The 23,576-nt window shown below is 34.3% G+C and overlaps 1 protein-coding gene and 1 long non-coding RNA gene across 6 annotated transcripts in view; one reads left to right on the forward strand and one right to left on the reverse strand.

Annotated features, from left to right (window-relative positions):
• The window catches only part of LOC117242677 (tetraspanin-5), a 123,134-nt gene extending 101,486 nt beyond the window's left edge, over positions 1 to 21,648 (forward strand). For 2 of the 5 annotated variants that reach the window (XM_033509563.1, XM_033509564.1), the window contains exons 6-10: positions 1,650 to 1,778; positions 2,585 to 2,635; positions 6,578 to 6,688; positions 17,666 to 17,782; positions 19,936 to 21,648. In XM_033509563.1, coding sequence (XP_033365454.1) covers positions 1,650 to 1,778; positions 2,585 to 2,635; positions 6,578 to 6,688; positions 17,666 to 17,782; positions 19,936 to 20,004 — 477 coding nt within the window. In that variant the 3' untranslated portion in view covers positions 20,005 to 21,648. The remainder of the gene's footprint in view (positions 1 to 1,649; positions 1,779 to 2,584; positions 2,636 to 6,577; positions 6,689 to 17,665; positions 17,783 to 19,935) is intronic. The other 3 variants (XM_033509566.1, XM_033509565.1, XM_033509567.1) reach the window with 3 other exon arrangements.
• On the reverse strand, positions 16,891 to 17,672 carry LOC117242700. Its single transcript, XR_004495324.1, has 2 exons — positions 17,508 to 17,672; positions 16,891 to 17,053 (listed from the first exon to the last, which is right to left on the reverse strand). It is a non-coding gene; the product is annotated as an uncharacterized LOC117242700 (long non-coding RNA).
• Positions 21,649 to 23,576: the final 1,928 nt, after the last annotated feature.

Below are 23,576 nucleotides of genomic sequence, written 5' to 3' on the forward strand. Positions count from 1 at the left end.
GGGTGGTTTGTAACTGGTGGTACAAGCGGAAAGGGGGTGATTCTACTCGAAAAAAGAGGTCGAAAATATAGAATAAAATTTTTTTTTTTTAATTTTTCCATCGAGACAACGATCCACAGTGAGATCCGTTATAACGAGACGCGATAAAGTGCACGCGTACCCAACGAAAATTCAAAGTCGATTTTCTCGAAAACAAAGCCTCGAACGAAAAATTTGTATTCTACATTTTCGACTTCTTTTTTCGCGTAGAATCACCCCCTTTCCGCTTGTACCACCAGTTACCGACCACCCTGTATATTTTCAAATTGGTTTGAAATTTTACTAAATTAATTACGAACTCACGATAGTCGTGTCTCAATTTTAAGACATTTAGTATAATATATACAATAATATATACAATAGTATAATATGCGTAAAAGTATGCAGCAGAGTTTTATTATTCAAGTGAAATGTATATTTCGTAACGATTGCAAGAAGGACGAAAACTTTTGAAATAGTATAATATATTATTTCGATACTTCTGACGTTCTAAATGTAATTTCATTAAAATAGAATCATTAATAAAATAATAAGTCTCTTTAATATAATACTGATAATTGTATTAATATTAATGAAGAGTTTCAGTAATAATATTATTACAATTAATTAATTAATTATTCCAAGTTAAATTATCATACATGTTAGGGAATCATGTGTTAATTAATTGACTAATTAAGACGAAATTACTGATTCAATATTTCTCATATTTATGACGTTAATTAAAATGAATCTTCAATCTTTATTTAATTAAAATACTTTTCTACGCTATTATACTTTATAAAAATCATGATTTCGATCACAGCGCAGTTTTTATAAAGCATTCTTTGATATAAACACCGCTTTGTTTCACAGTTTCACGAAATGATACGAAGAAAATTATTGAATTCACTGAGCGTGAAGAAAGAACGTGCATTTAAGTTTAACGAAGCTCTTTGAACAGCAGTTTCACACGTTCTCTCTCTCTCTCCCTCTCTCTCTCTCTTTCTTTCTACTAAGCAAATTGATACTGTGTCTTCCACTTTTGTTCTTTCCCCTCCTTAATACTGACTTTATTTATAATGGCGAGATTCCTATTTCTTTCATCTTTGTATTATTCAGTGCTAGACACTAAAATACTGTTACACGAAGCAACATGTTAAATACCGATACGTTGCACATACTTGTCGAACTACATAACAAATTAAAGAACATGAAATTGGTGGCACGTAGTTGCTAAAAAACGAAAGCAACACGTGTTCATCGGATTTATTTGATTTAATTGAATTGATTAATGTTCGTTTAAGAGAAAATGTTTCAGCATAACGTTGTCGTAATTATAAAGTTAGAACTAGTAACATTTTGCAAATACGACGAGTAACGATCAAATTTTGTAATTCAATTGCGTAATTCAAATTATATAATTCGATTACGGCAGTTGAAATTATGTAATTCAATTGCGTTAATTCCAATTTTGTAATTCTATTAAACAATTCAATTACGTAATTGAAATTATGTAATTGGATTACAACACAATTGAACGTAATTGAATTAATATGTAATCGAAATAGAGTGTTATTAAATTGCGTAATTAAATTACAGTGTAATTCAATTAACGCAACCGTATTTTACAGTTACAGTGTTGCGGCATCGAGGGCCCTAAAGACTGGGATCGCAATAATTATTTCAATTGTTCGTCGAGCGACATTGGCTCGAGGGAAGCATGCGGCGTGCCTTTTAGCTGTTGTAAACGAAAGCCAAATGTAAGTTTTTTTTTTTATCTCATATTAGTATATTTTTTCTTCACTTGCAATAAAAGAATTTCTTACCTTTGTTAAATAAAGAATTAATTGCATGTGAATTGCAGTGATGATTCTTCTATAATATACAGGGTGGTTGGTAACTGGTGGTACAAGCGGAAATGGGGTGATTCTACGCGAAAAAAGAAGTCGAAAATGTAGAATAAAAATTTTTCGTTCGAGGCTTTGTTTTCGAGAAAATCGACTTTGAATTTTCGTTGGGTACGCGTGCACTTTATCGCGTCTCGTTATAACGGATCTCACTGTAGATCGTTGTCTCGATGGAAAAATTAAAAAAAAAACTTGTATTCTATATTTTCGACTTCTTTTTTCGCGTAGAATCATCCCCTTTTCGTTTGTACCACCAATTACCAACCACCCTGTATTATATTATCGTATTCAATTTAGGAAATAATCTGAAGAAACCATAGCCATAGAACCATGGACATTTTTCTCCATTTTTTTTCTTTTTTTTAAATTTTTCCATCGAGACAACGATCTACAGTGAGATCCGTTATAATGTACCGCACGCGTACCGAGCGAAAATTCAAAGTCGATTTTCTCGAAAACAAAGCCTCAAACGAAAAATTGTTATTCTATATTTTCGACTTCTTTTTTCGCGTAGAATCATCCCCTTTCCGTTTGTATTACCAGTTACCAACCACCCTGTATAAACAAGTACAAGATTTCACTGTATTTGAAATAAAAATGTTATTAGTAAGTTTATATCTCAGAATATTGTCTCCTAATCATTCCTTCGATGTTTTCAGGAAATTATAAAAAATAAACAGTGCGGCTATGATGTTAGAAAACCTAGCTACGTAAGTAATTTTTTCAAATTCAATATTACCTTTAACACTAAACGTTGTATTATTATAACGAAAGCAGGGATCGAATGAAACTGTTCAAATGTCCAAGTAGACATGAAATAACAGTAATTTTTTAACTGTCGTGTTTTGAAAAAACAGTTGTAAAACGAAGTGCATCTACTGAAACTTTCATCCCATACATTTTTGCATAAATAGGAAACTTTTAGTTCTGTAGAAGCACAAGAGAGTTTTAGTTCAAGCGAGACATTTATTTTGCTTTGAAACAGTTAAAGTTGAATGTTTTCAAACTGCTCTTCAGTGCTCAAACTACTTAACCGCTCAAAGCGATTTAGAAAATACAAAATATTCTTTTTAAAATGAAACTCTGAACTCTGAGCATATATATATATATATATATATATATATATATATATAAATAATTAACTGCATATTGTTTTGTTCAATCTCATTGTTTGTAAAATGAAATAACTGTATCTATAAAAATCGCAACTTACTTTCTTTCTTATACTCATTCTGCTTTCAACTTTTTAAATAATGCTAATTAAAACATAATTCTAGCTTTCATACTTTCCTCTAAAATATTTGTTAAAAGGTATGTATATAATCTTACACAATTTTTGGCATACAAAATGGCTGTTATAAGGGAACTTTTGCAGCAGAATCAAAGTACTAACTTATAAAGTAAATGTAAAACAGAAAAAGAGTTGTTGAAAAATTAAAAGCTCAGTAACTGACTTTTATTTATAAGAGTTAGCTGTTTCATTCGACCCCCAAAGAAAACTTCTACTTGTCGTGTTTGCAAGGTTTCTTCTCTTAAAAATTATATTTCCATTAATTGTACTCTATATTACTGCATTCATCTATTCTAAAACCATGTTTTTCACCATCACTTTATTTACCGTGACCATTACTTACATTCTTTCTGCGACCATTTAAAATAACTTCTCATTTCTGCTTTTTCTTAATCAGTGCCTTTCATATATTTTACACTAACTAACTAATAGGCTTGAACGAGCTATTATACTCGTTAAAATATGGACAGAACACTACACTAGTTTTTACGCTTTCGTTTGCTGATTCTCATTTGTCTCGAGTGCTGACAGGTTTAATTTTAATCTTTAAATGTAGCTGCCATGTCTAGTTACAAGATAAGCTTCGGTATTAAAGAAGGAAGTTTTGTAATAAAATATGACAGTGGAGATAAAACAATCTTGAAACTAAGACGAGGTTTCACAACTTTTATGTTACTTTTTTTTATTAATCTTTTGAAATAGCTACATTTTGGGATAATAAACGTAAAAATTCAAAAATTTGAACAAACATGCAGAACACATCGAAGTTCTCAAGCAAAGCTGGAAAGCATTTGTCCTATGTGGTTTTTATTTCGCTCGTCCCTGCGCTGTGTCGTCGAATTTGTTAGTTAATTTGTATACCGACCGTTTCATAAATCAATGCTAAATAATTTACCCTTTCCATTTTGCATAAATAGATATTCTATAAATTGTTTGTTTGCTATTTACTGAACTGTGAAAATAAATTCTGAGTGGTTTGCAAGATTATCAATCCTCGATAAAGCAGATGTCCTTTTTTATCAAAGATAACGAAATCACAGACGAGGTTCTCGCGATTTGTTTTCAAGTGTCTTATCTTCTGTTTCGAATCTTATACTATCTAACATCTTTTTAGAGGCCCTTCAACTTTTTAAGTCTTTCTAACTTCGTAATAACTACGTAAGATACATAGGCATGAAATGTTTTGTTAAATTCCTAGGGTTCTTGATTTTATATAATAGCTAGTTTCAAAGAATAAATCTGTCATGTAGTTTGAAATTGTACTTTTTAGTTGCTGCATATTTATTTATACTTCATATTTAGCATACGATTGAAATTTAAGTTTTCTTTAGTTCTGCCATTGGTTACCAATCGAAGTACATTTTTTAAATATTTTTGGAGAAGAAGAGCGAAATCAAAATATGAAATTTCAGTTTCGGCAATCGATACGTTCGAAAGATATACAAATTTTGTCTGAACCATTTTTCATACTACTCGTATTTTCCCAGATATTTGAGCGTTTTGACAGCTAGATAGGACATACTATTGATCTTGGTATATCACACACTTGCGACGAAAGTGAAGCGATTCAAATAAAGCGATTTTCGAGTTATCAGTATGAAAATCTGGCGATTATGAGATGTTCAATTCATCTTGTTCATTTAGCTTCATAATTTGGCCAGTAGAGAGCAGTTATTTCGCCCTTCTCGATTCGTGTTACTGTATTTTATGAATTATAAATGTGTACGTCTTATTGTAAGTTGTGTTTTGACTAGAAAGAGATCCTCCAAAAGTTCTTGTCAAAAATGAAAAATAAACTAAAAACGAATAAAACATATTTAAAATACATTTCATGAATTTGTTCATTCGTTCTATTCATAAATTTGATTTAATTATATTCTAAAATAGCTTTCCTATTCTTCTGTATAACATACTTTCTCAAGTTGAGTCACGTTCGTGGCAAGTGTTCGATGCCATCGACAAATTTAGAAATCGAAATTTTCGAAATTGTGTTTGGAAATCAGATCTATCCAAAATCTTTTATCATAGAAAATAGGAAATAACCTCACGAAGCCTTTCTAGATCTTTCGAACGCACAAGGCACTTGTGTAAAATAGAAGACATTTAATCGATTTTGATAATCTTGGAATATATCGTCAAATATTTATCGATATTTTGAATGTCTTTTCCCATATATTCAACCATCGCTCGTCTTTAATTTTCAGGTTATAAAACAATGTATGATTAATATTTTACGTGTTATTTAACAATTTACTTTGAATAAATGTTTACCGAACAAAAATTATCAGTGACGGTAACTATATTTGTTACATTTACGAGCTGTCGAAGATCAGAGCGAAGTGCAACATTCTGTACATCAATCGATTCATCGAAAATCATTTTACGCAAGCGTTGGCAGCCGCTTAATGGCGGTCGGATATTAATTTAGCCCAACCTATGACCTATGACCTATTGATTTTTCTTTATTTGTACAATATTAAATTGGCTGTAAAAAAAATGCGGCTTACTCTAGAATGAAATGTAATCTGGATTTAATTGAAATTTTTAACGAATATCTCGGAAATTAAATTTGAGCAGAATATACGTACGTATGGGAAAAAAATAGTCCGAACGTCGATAATATTTCAACACCGTCGAAGTCGGTAAAGTGCCTCGCCTATTCTACGTAATTACCACGCACAAATTGCCAAAATAAAGATTTCATGTTTCACGCTTTTCTCTCGATCGGTCACCGACGCCATTCGAAACTGCAATCCTTATACAAGGTGGTTCGTAAATAATAGTACAATTGGGTACAGGATGATCGTACGTGAGAGAGTAAGTCGAAAATATGCACTTAAATATTTTCATATTGCGTTCTGTTTCTGAGAAGATGGAATTTGAAAATTGATCAGGTTCTACATTTTTTATTTATTCTCACTTAACCTGTCGATTATTTATTCCTGTTCAGTACGTAATTAGTCACATTTTCAAACTCGATCTTCTCGGAAACGGACCGTCGTACAGAAAAATTGTATTCTACATTTTTGTCGTATTTTTTCTCGTAGAATCGCCTCGTACCAAAATTCTACCATCAATTACGGACCATTGCGTATAATTAAAAAAATTGAACGTAGTCTAATGAACGCAATATAAAACCAAAAGATAGAGAATTAAACAACCGCGCGTAATTCCAATGTTCGAATTCCGAAATTCGATGACTGCACAGTGGTCGACGTACTATTCGTATGTAGAAGCAAGGTATCGTTGTTTGTACGCGTTATCAACATGCCGCAGGCACGACAACGTAATCCTAAATCTTCGATGCAGAAACTTTCATAGTGGTTTCTTCAATCATTTTGTTTGCACTTGGTAAATGCAGACTGGGGAGAGGAGTATATACGAGAGAGGCTGTCTAAGAGCAGGCGAAGAATGGCTAGAATTGAATCTCGTACCTGTCGCTGGTACTGTTGTCAGCACAATGGTCTTACAGGTACATTGCCGTTGAAACGTGTCACTGACTGTGCTAAATAAGAGTTTAAACTTTCTCTTTTCGTTTATACAATTTCTACGATTGCTTGGACACCGGTCGATGTATACATATATATTGATAACCAACTATTTATTCTATTAATTACTTTATTGTTATTCTAATGTATATTTACAAATTGTTAGAAGTAAAAGTAGAATCCTAATTCTATAGAATATTTATTTTATTCTCTAGTTTTGAACACAGACTTCTATATATTGTTACACTGCTAACTTCTTGTGTATTCACAACGAACATAACCTAACAAACACGAAGATGGTACCTCGCTGGGGGTAGTCACTCACATGATAATCAAACAGCCAAAAAATTCTGCCAAATGTCCAAATTGGACAAATTGTGAATGTGAAATATTAAATAAAAAAAAAACTACTTGTGTATGAAGCGTCCATGTTATGTACTGCGAAAAGGTAGGGAACTGCGTGTAACATGGAACATCCAGTTTTTAAAGCTGCCCAAAAAGAGAAACGGACGTTTCTCTAACGAAATTAACACGTTAATGGTTAACTATGCAGAAGCTTAAATGTGTCGAAGTAATTGAAAGGCAAAATAAAATACGTCTAATGCAACAAGCTATAAAGATAGTAGCCAATATGAAATACCTAGAAAAGAACACTCTATTTTTATTCAGAAGAATGAATATTTATTTAAAGAAAAAGGACAAGTGAGCAAATATCTTCCATTTTTTTAACTTGTATTCCATCATATTAATTTTCTTTCGCGCACCTGAGGTACATTCGTCGTGTTCCCGATGAAAACGACGAATACGTTGCACGGATTTTTCACTATTCTTGTCCTTTTCGTAATTGCCGCCAAAAAATAAACATAGTCCTGTATCATCGTGGTCGTTATCAGTGACAGTATCGTTGACGTGTTCTACATTACGTACACGTAATGTGATTTTCTCGAAAACGAAGCCAGCGATTTTGTTATTCTTCATTTTCGTCTTATTTTGAACCATAGGATCTCTCTATTTTTTTTTTTTTTTTTTTTGATACTGCAAATATTTAGATACGTTTCTTTTGTGTAATTAAACTGATATTGTTAGCGAAGTTGCAAAGTATACTAATACCGTCTCTTACAAAGCAGCAATAAATTCGATAATAAAACAGATTGTAAAAATAATTTTGATAAATTATAAACGAGCCGATTGCTTCATTTCATAGTTCTTGATTGCAATGCAATGATCGTGACATGCAACATTCGTCTGATTTGTCGTCTGACAAAAATTGAATAGCAAAATTACGTTATAACGTAAATTCCTGCTTTTTTTTTTACATTCACAGCGTAATTCGCAAAATTTTATTTGGCGCGTCTTCGCGATAGTAGAAATAGGTGTAATATGAGGAAAATATTTCTTGTATGTCCTGGCACGTTTAAAGTCTCGCAAAAGATGAATTCGCATTAAAGTGCTCGGTGAAATGTAACTTTTAAAATGATATATCGCGGGCATGAAGTTGATAAAGGAGTGAAAAAAACGATGTATGACCAAGCAGAGGAAACGCTATATAAATAGCTTGACTTTTTTATGCTTTTATTACACTATTGGATTAAAGTAAAATATGTTTCTAACAAAAGATTATTTTAATATCGTGAAAAATTGCCAATATATTGAAAATTTAATACCGATACCGTTTATTCGATGCACAGTAAATACGAGTAAAATAAACGTAGTAAAATATTTTTGAATCGTAGTGAGCATCGCAAATGTTATAAATCGCACGTACTAGCTTTTTATTAAATTCAGTTTGTATAATGTTACTCTGATCAGAAATTCACGTTCTAACGAATCGTTGGTTAACATAATATAAATAATGCAAGTGAAATATTCGGGTTCATGTCTACTTAGTTGAGGATTTTCTGTAAAAGAAAAAGTGGCGTAAGACGTAGATAAAACTTGCTACATGGCTGACGTATTTTCATATGTTGTTAGAAACGATACAAATCTCTTCTTTTTTTTTTTTTTTTTTTTACATAAAAGGATAAAACTCGTCGGCCTGTACAATGCTTTAGTTTGTTAGTTGAAATAGAGGAATGAGAATGAAAACATTTTGGAAAAATAAGAAAATGATCGACCGATGTCAAGCTAAAGATAGAAAAATAATGCTGGCTTTTTCCTATGCGGAGAAATATTGAAAAAGGATTATCGATGACACGCGATTCAGAAATGTATCAGAAAGAGAAAGTTTTAACTTTTTGAACGATGTAATTCTTAGTTGAGATAACGAATTGCAAACATGGTGTCGCATGTAACTGTAAAGTGTACCATGTTCTAAGTATGTTAAATTATTTATTCACCTTCCTTGTTTGATTTGCTTGAAGCACATTGTTTTATCATATATTTATATACCTTTTAATAGCCGCTGTTTCTGTAATAATATGTACGATCACTATGTGCTGGAAAAGTAAATATAACTAAACACGTGGCTACGTAACGAAGCAAGTAAGTATGTAGGAACATTGGAAATTTTAATAAGCACGTGGTAAAATGGATAAACAGCGTGTTTTACATTTATAGTTCGTATATTTGCGTTTAGAACGGTAAGTACTTCTAATGCAAGATAATGTTTCAATTGCAAGATTATACCACGCTAGCTTCTATACTTCACACGTAATCATTTTCTACTGATTTTGTTAAGTATTACGGTACAATTGTACATGGTATAGAAAACAGACCGATTGGAAACGAATATTTTAAAAAATTTGAGAAACTATACTAATTTATCGAGGAAAGCAAAATTATTGCGAACCTGACATCATTGCGTAAGCACTAACAAAAGTTCTACTTTAGATCGAGTCTGTATAAATTTCATCCGTATTGCCTTACCGACAGGGTACGTGTACCTTTCGTCGTAACCGAAACGGAAAAAGTTGCAGCATAAGAATTGGCAGATTAGTTTAACTGGTTTTGGTTACGTATAAGTATTATAAATGGCCAAAGTGGACATCACAAATGCTGAAAAAAGATTCCGTTATCGATAATGGTTATCGGTAATCGAAAGGAAATTTCATCACAGACAATGGTTATCGATAAGTAAAAAAAAATTCGTCACGGGAAACAGATATTGGTGAGCAAAAGAAGGTTTCGTAGCGAATACTAATTATTAGGTTATTGGTGACGAAGAAAATTCTCTCGCGAATAATGGTTATCGGTAATCAAAAAAATTCTCTCACTTATAATGGTTTTTGGTGAGTGAAAAAAAATTCCTCCACGAATAATGGTTACCGGTAACCAAAAAGGAATTTTCCCGTCGATAATAGTCATCGATAAGCAAAATCCTCTTGAGCATCATTTATAATGGTTATTCGTAACTGGACTACTTGAAAATTAATATCGTTCAATTATTTAATTGTTAAACGAATTTCTTCAAGACTCGAGTCTTTTGTTTAAACGAAAATTACCTTCTTGCCAATGAGCAATTTTTTTCAAAAAAATTCTCAAAACCAATTGTTATTTCTGATCTCTGTTTACCAATCTATGTTCAGCTTATTTAATGCATGTAGCTTCCCCATATTCTATGGCAATATAACAAATGGACCACTTATGCAAACTTAAAATCCAACGTATGTAATATATGTTTCCCTTGTCTGATAATCAGCGCAATAAATTATGGCCAAGTCGCTGTATAATCATGACATTCGGGAGATTACGTTTCCTTCCTTAGCGTATACAATAAAAGTCTGAGGGAACGTACGTGTCATGCGAGCGGCAAACGGTTGCATATTTCAGGCGCAACTGCCTCGTTGTCTCGTACGATGTCAGTTATACAGATACTGGCATAAGTCATATCTGTTGAATTCTGACAGTTAGTACCGATGTTACATCTATAAAAAGATATTTCTTAAATATCCAAACCCTTAACGCTCAAATTCATAACATTAAATAAGTAGGCGTTAAACAAGGATAAGAGAATATTCTGAAAATAAATAAAAGACAAATTGAAATTTATTTTTCTTTTTTTTTTTAAAAAAGATTGTATAGGGGCGTCACGCCAAATGATCGTAATAATTATTTTCCCTCTTTTTACTGTTACAAGCAATTGCTGCATTGTGTACTGGTTAAATTAGGCTTGACACGTATCATCTATACCACTACTATCGATGAAGTAATAAATTAAATGCGACTATAAAGTGGTGAATAATTGCATGGATATTGGCAATTTCCCGCGAATATTATGAAATTAGTTTGTAACAAAGAAGATTATGCAGAAAATTTAATGAATCGTGAATGTGATCACATGATATCTGGAACAGATTATAATTTGTTATACAGGGTGGTTGGTAACTGATGGTACAAGCGGAAAGGGGGTGAAAATATAGAATAAAAATTTTTTTTTTTAATTTTTTCATCGAGACAACGACCTACAGTGAGATCCGTTATAACGAGACGCGATAAAGTGCACGCGTACCGACCGAAAATTCAAAGTCGATTTTCTCGAAAACAAAGCCTCGAACGAAAAATTTTTATTCTATATTTTCGACTTCTTTTTTCGCGTACGATCATCCCCTTTCCGCTTGTACCGCCAGTTACCAACCACCCTGTATATAACATATAAAATATATTATGAATTATATTATGATTTATCTATTTATTCATTATTAAACAAGTTTAATATCTATTCTTTTATATTATAATTCAATAGATAACAGTAAGATATTGTAATAACCATTAGAGTAATTTCTAAACTATATTTTCCTTAATCAACCGGTTTATTCGGATGATATCGTTGTTTTTTCTTGTCTAGTTTCCTATTTTGATCAAATACAAAATTACAGTTGTTTCTTCTCGATATTGTAAAAAGAGACAAGTAGGAAGGATCAAAGAATTCGATCAGAACTAGGAGTATTGTCTTATTTCCTTAAATTCAAATTCCAGAAATATATCAATGATGCAACATATCCTAACGCGATAAAATTCGTTTGGGCAAAGTTGTTAACTGTTCGCGTGTACGTCTAAAATTATTAACGTTTATTATTAAGCGAAACGAATACTCTGTGTATATGAATAAGCAAACATTAGCAAACACAGGGTTTACTGTCACATTCACACGTACATACGCTGAAATGTTCGAATTTGCATTAGCAGCACGGAATATCCTTACGGGCATCGCTATGTCTATTCGACAGATCAGAATCAAGACAGAATCGCTGTGGTTTCACATTGGATTGATTTCATTAATTTCTTTCTTCTGTTTTCGCGTGTTAGACTCGGTTAATTAATTTTTTAAGTAGACAGTGATACGCGCGAATGAGCGAGAATAACTCTAGAAATACGCTATGAAAACCGTGAGATGGAATAAATTGGCAGTCTCGAGCAACTTCGCCAAGTTCCAAACGAGAACTCTTAAGTAATTGGAGCATCTATCGCCTTGCTAATGAGGCAGTCGCACAACATCACGATATCGTAATAGAGGCGAAATAGTGAAAAAGATTCCAGTAGAACCGGGCGGCAAGTTAGACGGGGGCGAAAGAAAATAAGGGAAGAAGGACGAACGAGGCAGCTAAAAGCGTTGCGTGGTTACTTCAACTCTGGGAGGTACATAAATGTAAGGCGCCGTGTAATAAAGTGGGCTTGTTACTTAGCCTGCCTACTGACGTGACGTTCTACACAGCCGGCTTGTACTTCCTTATCAGTTCCTCTGCTTTTCTTTCACGCTCCGTAATATTCGTAATATCTAGCTACGTAATATTAATGCAGAAAAGTTTACGTAACAATTATTTATATACAGTTCCTCGCGTTTTAATATTCTGACACGACTTTGTCCGCGTATCCAGGCTGAGCTAGAACATGTAGGAACATAGGGCAGGATCTGATTCGGCACAGTAAAATGAGAAGAAAAGTTCACGTATAAACCTATGACCTTGTTTTCGCGTAACAATTTGTTTCGTGTTATACAGTGTTGTGTATGTTGTGAACACTGTAACACCTTTTTTACCTACCTTCAAAGAAATTACTCCAAGTGATCAGGTCCAGCTTCGATAGAGACGCATCATAGATTGTCCAACTGGTTCGAGCAGCTTACACGGACACGTTAGCGAATTTGGTCGTCACGTTGAGTTTCCTAAGGAGTTTCAACCTTGTCGATTGACATTTTATGAACAAGAGATTTTAAACGCCTTCATAACTAATTTTTGTTCCATATTTGGTAGACTATTTACAATCAATTCTCTTTGAGAATTATAAGCAAATTATTTTGGCGTGGTACTGTAACTTGGATTATAAGAGTTCATAGTATGTTTGATTCTGGTTGAATCTAATGCTTCTAAAGGGTATTGTCTTTTTAATCTGCGGTCAAGTAATTGGGTAACTAATGGGTTTTGGTGGTTGTTAACTCTTATATTATATCTGTTTCTGAACTTGGATATTTCTCCTTTAACTGTGGGTATCTCAAGGTCGCGATGTACTGTTTCGTTGGTAACATACCAAGGTGCATCTATTAAGGATCTTAGAGTTTTTGATTTTTATGACCAATGATCGGATTGATTCAGATCTGGAAAGCTGGTCAGGAAATAAGCATAGCATGGCCTATCCATGTGGCAGGAAATTTTTGATCTACCAGGCATGTAAATATGAAACCAGAATTTTTGTATAGAAAATACACATACATATATTGTATGAAAATGATTAAAAATATTTTATTCGAAGTATTGCCCATCGCTAGCTATACATTTTTCCCACCTGTCTGGCAATTGGTGGATGCCATGCCAAAAAAACTGTCACTCTTTTGAGGCAAACCAGTCATCGAGGCATTTTCGTACATTTTCGTAAGAAACGAAGTGCTGGTCAGAAAGTGCGTGTCCCATCGATGCAAATAAATAGTAATCGGACGGAGCCAAGTCTGGTGAGTAAGCCGCGTGCGAAAGTATTTCCCAACTGAACGCTTCGATCGTTTCCTTGGGCGGTTTTGCTGTATGCAATGGTGCATTATCACGAAGCAAAATTACTTTGTGTCGCCTTTTTTGATATTCTGGTCGTTTTTCACGCAAAGCTCGATTCAAATCGATCGTTTGTCGTCGGTAGCGCTCGGTATTAACGGTTTCGCTAGGTTTTAACAGCTCATAACAGATCACACCCTTCTGATCCCACCAAACACAGAGCATTGTCTTCCGTCCATAGCGATTTGGTCTTGTAGTCGATGTCGGTGGTTCGCCTGGAGCTACCCATGATCTTTTACGCTTAGGATTCTCAAAATATATCCACTTTTCATCGCCAGTCACAATTCGGTGGAGAAACGACTTTCTTTTGTATCTGGCGAGCAGCATTTCGCAAGTGGTTTTTCGGTTTTCCTGCTGTCTTTCATTCGGTTCGTGAGGAACCCATTTTCCCACCTTCTGCATCTTTCCCATGGCTTTCAAACGTATGGAGACGGCTTCTCGTGTCACGTTTAATCGATCAGCGAGTTGTTGTTGCGTTTGAGCGTCATCCTCGTCCAACGATGCTTGCAATTCGCTGTCTTGAAACTTTTTCGGTGGTCTTCCACGTTCTTCGTTCCTCGCGTCAAAATCGCCACTTCTGAATTTTTTAAACCACTCAAATCCCTGTAATTTGCCAGGAGCATGCTCATCGTAAGCTTCGACGAGCATTCGATGCGATTCTGCAGCAGTTTTCTTCAAATGGTACCAGAAAATCAATGCTGTCCGCAAATCGTAGTTTCCAGGCACAAAATTTGACATGTTCAACGCTGTTACAAACTACGCTGTTGTATGAAACTTGTATTGTTTTGAGTCGAAAATGTTTGTGAGATGTCAACAAAGACTTTTGGCATCAATGACGCAGTTTAGTGACAACTACATTATCAGCTAGGGCCATCTATAGACAAATTCCGGTTTCATACTTACAGGCCTGATAAGTAGTGTTTAGTATCACAAAATAAACTGTGATTCGACATCGAGATCATATCGAGTATGTATTTATGTGAACTTTACTGTTTATGTTAGCTTGCTGATACAGTACCTGCCGCACTTCTCGCATGTTCTGACTCACCTTGTATATTGTATGTACATATATTTATTTCTCCATTCATACATCATAGTTTTTGGATACACTCAATCGTCTTAAGCCTAAATTACACTTGAACGATAAACGTAAAACCCAGGATCTACAGCCTATACATAGATATCTGCGGTAACAACGTTTCTATGGTTTTTATGACAACTCAGTTCTCTTAGCAATTGCTCAGGTTTCCTGCTATTCTATCCATGTATTTGTTGCTTTGTGTAAAAGAGGATGATTTAAATATCTTACTGCTTATTCTACGAAATTATGAACCATTTCTTGTAGCTCGAAAGTAAATAATTTCTCCCTAACAATAGCTCTTATACAGATACAAATAGCAATAAATGGAGAGATATTTCCATGTTTAAATATCAATATAATTAATCGTAATGGTATTTTCTTTTTATTAAAAGTTTCATCCAATAATTCTACGCATCTAATCATAAAATCGTTTTTAACTAGATCCACTTTCAACAACTTCAATCTCCCACTTCGTTATGTTCTCAGGTTCTGAAGTACTTTGAAGATACACGGCCACTTGAGAGTAAATCTATCGCGAGTTACACTCGATAGCGTTTGTCGCGAGTGACTCTCGAGAGCAGCTCGAGATAGTTTTACCTTCAAGTGGACGCGTACCTTTACGTCTTCAGCCTCGTCTACACTGACAGACAACTGTCCATAGACAACTTTCCATAGTTAATCTGTGCACGTTGTTCGAGAAAAATCGGGAAATAACAGCAGGTAAAATGCAAGTTTCCATTGCGATAGAAAATAAGGGACAACGTCTATGGACAGATGTTGGAAGAACGTGGAAACGACAACATGCAGTTCAATTTAATCGTCTGTACGCTGCCAGGCTTTGTTTTGATTTTCTTTCTTTCGCCACCGGTTCGGCAACAATTCTCGCCTTCCTTTCTATTTTCGGACCAACTTTCCGTAATAAAATGTCAAAACCAGTTTTCGACATCCTTACAAAATTCTTAAATCCAAGGCCGTCTTCTAGGCTTATTTCCGCAGGAAGATCGTTTCTATAGTGACAACTATTAATTGCGGATTTTTGTACAAATTCATGTTTTTGAGAATATAATTAAAAAGGTGTAGGCTCAGTAGGAAATTGTTTTACCTGTCAAGCATTACAGAAAGTGTTACGCTTTGTACATTTCATACATTTCTTCATATTATGTGCATTCTCTGCAATATTGTATTGTCAAATTTTCCACGAATCCATAAAAATCCGCAGTCTACTGACAGTCTTCGACTAAAGATCTCCGAAATAGTTTAACAGTTCTCTGCTTTATCTTCCGCAAATTACAGAATGTACAATGTGCCCCATAAGTCGCGATAGCAACCTTGCTCAAAGACACGGACCTGGACACGCTCCTACTTTATCACCAAAACTGAATCAAATATCTGACACCTGCGGCATTCTAAACTCTATCGGACATATCCTAATCATCTGTGCTAAATACGATATTGCAAGGGTATAGCACGACCCAACTAATTTGTCCAATGTGTTACAAAAGGAAGACTCGTGCGAGAAAGTTCTAAGTTTCCCCAAAGATATTGATTTGTACAACATATTATACGTAGGTACGCTCTGTGCCACTGATCATCCTCACCGTAGTCACTAATAATCTCGAAAGGTGCATGTGACCTTAAGCGCACAATAGAAAAAAAAGAGACATAACCGGAGACACTAATTAGGTGCGATTGCTGTAGCTGCAGGTATTACATTTTGTTTATGTCCGCTTTCTCGTCTCGTTGGACAGGCTATAAGGGTGTACGGGTACCCGAAATTATGGGTTGGGGCCGTTGTGGTCGTGCAAAAGGTCGGCTGATACAAAATTACGAGTAGCCGGAACCCTCATTAGGCTTTAGCCTTTAGACTGCAATAGACAAACGACATCGTGTGCAGACAGTTTGCATACATGATCCAATGACTGGCAGCGGACACTGTACGAAGACTATTATCTACGGACAGTATCTGTGAGTTTTATCTTTTTTGTTATTTAATTTATACTTTACAATTTATCCAGCTGGACAGCTCTGTGAGTGCAGACGAGATATTCACGATGCATTCAGCAGAAGGTATTTTAGTCGACATGCTGCGGCCAGATTCTCTGGAAACAATATTCCTGTTTTTTGGTAAACGTATTCGGATTACTTGTCACGTCCAAACTCTCTCACGCGTCTTCCGAAAATTCGATCCTGTGTCACCCGATAGCTACGTGACTTCGAGCAGCCAGCTATCCTTGAACGTTTGGATTACTCATTCTCACGAAATCCCGTCTGACCATTCGCAGGCTAAAACTCTGCTATAAAATAGAAATAACGAGATAGAAAGGTAAAATACAAAACGTACGAGAGCGTACCATTTAGTATTAGCTGAATTGACTTTGACAACTTTTAATGATACGTTGCTGTTAATGCAAATATCATATGATAACGTAAATTATTAAAGTATAATAAAAATATTGAAAATAAGGTATAATATGAATATTATAATTTCGTTTACCATGTAACATGTACATAAACGTTTCTTGTGATTTAGTAGTAACTCTTTTATGCTTATAAAAATTTGAAATTATGTAAATGAAACGTAGAATCTGATAGAAAAAATTCCATTGGAAAAAAAGAGAGTATGTGCAAATATCTTTTGCAATGTCTTTATGTAAACACGTTACGTCACGAAGTTAAAATGGTTAAAAACGAGTACTATTATTTATATTAAATATTATTATATATATTTATGGCTGACAATGTACATACATATGTATTTATTTCTTTCGTTTTCTGTCCTGTCTATTTTCTCGTTTCACTGCATCTCACGCTGTTTCTACCAAATATTACATTGGACTAACAACTACATTCGCGAGGTTCGAGAGCACAACGGTAAGCCAAAGTAGCCAATCGCCTTTGTTTTGCAGAACTATGAAGTTGCCAAAGTGATTTATGAAAAAGGTTGTATTCAAGCTGGGGAGGAATGGGTGGAACGAAATCTTCTTGCAATTGTCACTGGGGCGGTTACCACGGCATTTGCACAGGTATAATTTATTATTTTCAACATATCTTTATGCTTGCTATTTAATTCATTAATTACACGTTATTTCTGTATCAAATCTGTGTTATTGATAATATTGTACTACATTATTATGATAATGTCACACTGTATTATTACGATAAACGTTAAATGTCAAATATAATACGAGAATCGTCCAGATAGTGATACCTGTTTTGACGTATTAATAACAATGCAAATGCATTTTAAAGATGTTTCTTTATTCGTAACTTTAGCATACGTACTTGGAATATTTATCGTAACGTGAGACGAGCTTTTTACCTTTGTTATACAAGACGATTCCACTAACGTTGGAATGTTGTGGTCTCTACTATGATGAGGTAAATACTGGATTGAAAAAGTAGACTTTCCATGCAATCGTTTGACTGGATTACTTACTGCAATGGTACCACTCTACTGCACTGAAAACACTGTTTACATTATTCCGGTTACGATCCAGTGCTGGATTGGATCACTACAATGTTACTAGACCAATGTAAACGCAGTTTTACGTCCTGAACATCCAGAAAGCGTAAAAGTGCGACAGACGGTACTTCGTTATCGACGGGATGTTCAATTTGCATCGTGATTTTAAACGAACGAAACTTCTACAATATTAGTTATTCAGACACGGAATTTGGTATGATTTGTGTCAACGTATGATTGAAGCTAGGTGGCCCTCTATAAGCACATTGCGTCGTTTTATATGACTTTACTTTCTGGACGACTCTCGTATCTAGACTGCGGATTATTATGTATTTATGATAAACTTGAAAGTGCAAAAATCCATGAAAATAAGGAACTGCATAAAAATCCGCTGACAATATCGATTCCTTCGTTGTTATTTTATTGCTTATCTTGAAAAATTCTTTGAAAACTGAAAGTAAACTATTTTTTACTTTATAGTTTGTACACGTGATGAATTTATTGGATTTGCTATAACGTATCGGCGTTGTAATTCAAATATATTTTGTATTAACCGCATATACATATTTGGGCATGTATACGCATCGAAATGCTTGAAAATGGGAAAACATGTTGCACGAAACCAACAACGGAAGCAATTTGTTACCTACGTTAATTTCTGCCGAAAGATTAATATTCACACGCTCGCTGGTAATAAGATAGCACACGTGTACTATCATTAGATTCTCTTCGAATTTCAGAATTCCTGAAATTTTACAAATAATACACAGGAAACACCTAAATATCATTATTAAATGGTCGCATAAAAAAGCTCCAGACGACAAAATTACACTTGGAGGACCAGGTGCAATGACAGATGAAATCTTTTCTGCAAGTAATTTTTTTTAGGAGACTTGGAGGTTATTTTCTTTTTAATGAAATTACGTATTATTGTGCACACCAGTCTACATGCTTCTTTATCCTTTGTAAAAGCTGTTAAAGTGTTCGTATCTAAAAATTACTAGCCCAAAAGATATTTTAACTTGAATTTCGTTAAACTTATTGTATGAAAGACAAAGAAAATCGGAAGACAGAATTGCTTGCAATTTTCCTTGTCTTCTATAGGCAAATTCAACAAAATTAACAGTGTATTCGATATAATATCTAAATATCATTTGATTTTTATATTTCATCTGTAAAAATGAACCTCTACTCCACTTTTTATTAATCTCCGAATTTTGTTATATAATTAAATGCATGATTAATATTCAATTTTCAGGAGGAGAATGATTTACTTTCATAAGTTCAAACAATAGAAAATTTTGAGGCAAATTTGGAAAACAGCGTTCGTAATATCATCACTTTTATCTACTTTGTAATTTTTTGTTGAGTGATCTAATATAGCTTCTAAACAATTCGAATATGAAAGCCAGCGATATAATGTTCAGCTTTACAATGAAATATTATCACAAGATAGTATCTATACCACTCGTCGAGTAATTCTAAATCTATCCCTGAGAATCTAGCGATAGCACACGAGTACTATACTTTTATCGAGAAGCATATTTCTCAATTACTTGTAACGATTATCATATTACTAATGGCATTTTATATAAGAACACTGGAAGCACAAATTATTTGCAAGATTATTGTCCATTATTAGATATCACGTATCAATTGAATAATTTTACTGTCGTTAATAAAATGTTAATGAAATTTTTATGTTATTTCCAGATTCTGGGAATCTGTTTCGCTCAAAATCTTCGAGCGGACATATTCGCACAAAAAGCAAAGTGGCATTGACAATTTCGGGCCCCCACGGCGGTCTAGCATCTTATACTAATAGATGCTGATCAGTTGCGTTGATCGAACTGGAAAAGTCGTCGAAGATCTCGAGAACTAACAGACCTTTGACGTAAAAATCGACACAGTTCCACGTGGAAAGTGCAGGATTCAAGATCCAGACGTCCGAACCAAATCGACTAAAGATACAGATATTTTTTCACTCTTCAATTGCTGACACAATTACGAAGACTGCGTACTTCGACGAGCTTCGCGATTTCGTGCAAATACATCACTCATGATCACGTATAAATGTTTATAACTAAAGTCTCGACGTTTTATCATCCAACGTTTATATTGCATTTTATAAATTGACAAGCGAATCGTTAAGCGACGGATCACGTTTAAAGGACGATCAAAGTTCCAAAGTTTCAGTGATAATTATCATTATTAAATTATCACAGCAGCGTATCATTTAGTTTATAATGACGATATAGCTCAGCTTAATGCGACAACTTGTTGCATATCCTCAACTAACTATTTTATTGCCAAAATGACGCGAAGAAAACGGTGTCAAAGTTCCATCGCTGTTTCGTTTTATTTCTGTATAAACTTATGGCGAATTTTATGACAAACCAAAACCGTTATCAATCAAACCTTAGATTCTTACATTGCAATTACAATTATTGCTCATCCTTATTGTTCTATGTTAAGGGATTATTCGAGCTGATCGGATTGAACACTTCTTGTGAGTTTACGTGCTTTCAAATATTGCGAACAATCTATGTTTAATTTATGTTTTTGCGTACTTTATAATCAGGCTGAGGATTTTTATACATTTCTGCGAAAAAGGACGCAGAAATGCATAGAATGCATATACCCAAAGTAGAGTACTCATTATATTTTCTAATAGATAAAACGAATCTCTATTGACTCTCTATTACTACGAAAATATAAATTTGCATAAAATCCACAGTCTATTTATACTCGCAACAATGACAAGTAGTACGCTGTATTTTAGTTTAAGGCACTTTCATACATCACCGTTTCATCGTTATAATACAAGAAGCGTGTGAGCAAGAAGAAGAAAAATAAAGAAATTTGCTTTGAAGAAGCAAATCAATTGTAAAATACGATTCGTTCGAGGACTATAAAATGCGTAAATTAACAAATCGTCGAAAGTAATGCGTGTATTTGCAGCGAAAAGAGTATTGTTCAACTTATCAGTAGACTGCGAATTTTTGTGCAAATTCAAGTGTTCCAAAATACAATAGAAACTGTAGAACTTATGAAGAATATCAGTTTACATACAAAGTATTATAAAAAAGCCCTATGCTTTGGATATCTTACATATCTTTTCATATTACGTGCATTCTGAGCGATTTTACATTTTGAAATATCCCATAAATGCATAAAGGTCCGCAGTCTACCCATCAATTTTCTCAAACCTTGCGCAAGCCATTTTCGTATTTCACGGTCTACTGGACGTTCCTTGATACTCGGTTTGCGCCTGTCATAATTATAATTTGAGCGAACAAGGCGGAAAAAGACGTTGCCTCGGACTTTTCCGATTCTTCGTCGAGATCGATACCGTTCTTCTGTTCTTGACGAAGGGAAAGTCGATGAGTTCGGATAAGGCGCGTAGAAACGAGAGAAAGGGACAAAGAGCAGAGAGCAGAAGAGACAAATAAAGCAGAATAATGCCTGCTCGGTTTACGAGGAACGGTGTGTCGAGGCATTAAAGTCGATTGACGTGATGTCGTGGGGGCGCGGTGAACACGACTGAGCTCACCGCACAGCAAATTCTTGTGGCATGGCCACGAGAGTAAAAGCCATATAACACGCAAGTGTACAATAACCTTCTGTTGCTCCAATTGATCGTTAAAACGGTTGCTCGAGCCACATTGAACATATTGATCCTGTGCTACATGCCGACACGTTCCCTCCATCGGTAGGCTAGGTGCCTGTCGTATCGTATATGCTGCCGTCACGTGGCTAAATTATATCGACGAGAGACAGTAGCGGTGCTAGTTACTCTATGAATTAAAAAATATTGGCCCCTTAATTAATATGGACCAGTATGCAGATTCGTTCATTAACTGCCAACATTACACTCTGACACATCCTTTCTTCATTTTTTGACAAACAGGGCAAATATGTGTCAGAGTATCTCAACTAACAGCGAACACATGCGGTGACTAGTAGTATATGTATATATTCACTGATTCACTTTTATATTTTGCCTTCTAAAATGCCGTTCGGCTTCTTTTGCGTTGATTCTGTTTTACCGACTTAATCCACTGATTCGTATAATTTGGTTCCTAAAGTTCGTTTTACATACTTCTCTAGTTTCCCGGTTGTACTTTCCTCTTTTATTTTCTCTTTTTCTTTGTTATTCCCCGTTCAAGCAGTGTATTTTTATAACAGCGCAAGTACGTTTAAACAGTGCGTTTTCCTTCTCGAATAGATAAAAATGGTTTGCGGCTCTAAAACAACAATGCCATGCTTGTAAATATTCAATGTATACATGCATACATTTGTACATACAGAGTGTTCTAGTTCTTTTTGGGAAGACGATGCTAGCGTGTTTCACAAGTGAAGATAAGAAAAATAAGTAAATGTTTACTGAAAAGTTATAACTGGATTGCGGATTTATATACATCTATGGAAAACTTTAAAGTGGAGAAATATATAAAATGCAGGTAATATATAATAAATGTTCAAAGTGAAGTAATTGTTATCTTTTATGGGTAAAACAGATGTTTATGTAGGTTTCATTGCCTTAGGTATGTAAATAAACATATGAAATCGCATACAAATCCGCAGTCTAGTAAACGAACATTAGTGTAAGCACTGGATGAGTTCATTTCTTGAATTCCAAGATAGGATATTCCGCTGTTGGACTTTTATTTAAAAGATACGCGCAAAAACTGCTACAGAAATAGTTCATAATGTATTCACTGAATTGAAAAAGAACCGACAAGAAACTCGCAATGCAAAAGTGTTTGTAATTCAATAATTTCAAGTGGAACTAACATAAATTCCGCGAATCTGTTTCTACTTTATCGAACGAAAAACTGGAGCGTTGTTACTTCGTAATTTTGTTACAACTTTTCAAAAAATTATTTGTCACGCTATGTTTAGAACTCATAGACTCTTCGCAGCGTATGCTCGCATCGTTTTGCAGAAAAACTGAGACATTCTATATATCTGTAAACGTACCAAACGGAGCGTTCGTATCTTTTGCGTTCCTAATTCTCACGCGAACGAATGAAGAAAGAAGGAAAAGCGTCAAACTCTCTACGCTAAAAGACAAAATAGAAAAATGCATAGGTACTAAGGCGAAGCAAAAGAATGTTTAAAAATTGAAAAACTAGGATCTTCGTAAGAAGTATCCAATTTGTTTCCTCGAATTTTAATAATTCCCAGATATGACTTAAATTAACTAAACTGAACAAAAAATTATAGTTGTTTATAAATAGCAACCACTTGTTATTCCTTGAATTAAGATGGATCATTTGCAAAATTAAAAGAAGAAATGTTATCGTTTACAGGAAATCAATGTTGCTAGAAAAGAGTAGCGTACTCGTTTT

Source organism: Bombus vosnesenskii, unplaced genomic scaffold (assembly GCF_011952255.1).
Source record: "Bombus vosnesenskii isolate JDL3184/JDL3185 unplaced genomic scaffold, Bvos_JDL3184-5_v1.1 scf7180000016275, whole genome shotgun sequence".
Classification (NCBI taxonomy): Eukaryota; Metazoa; Arthropoda; class Insecta; order Hymenoptera; family Apidae; genus Bombus; species Bombus vosnesenskii.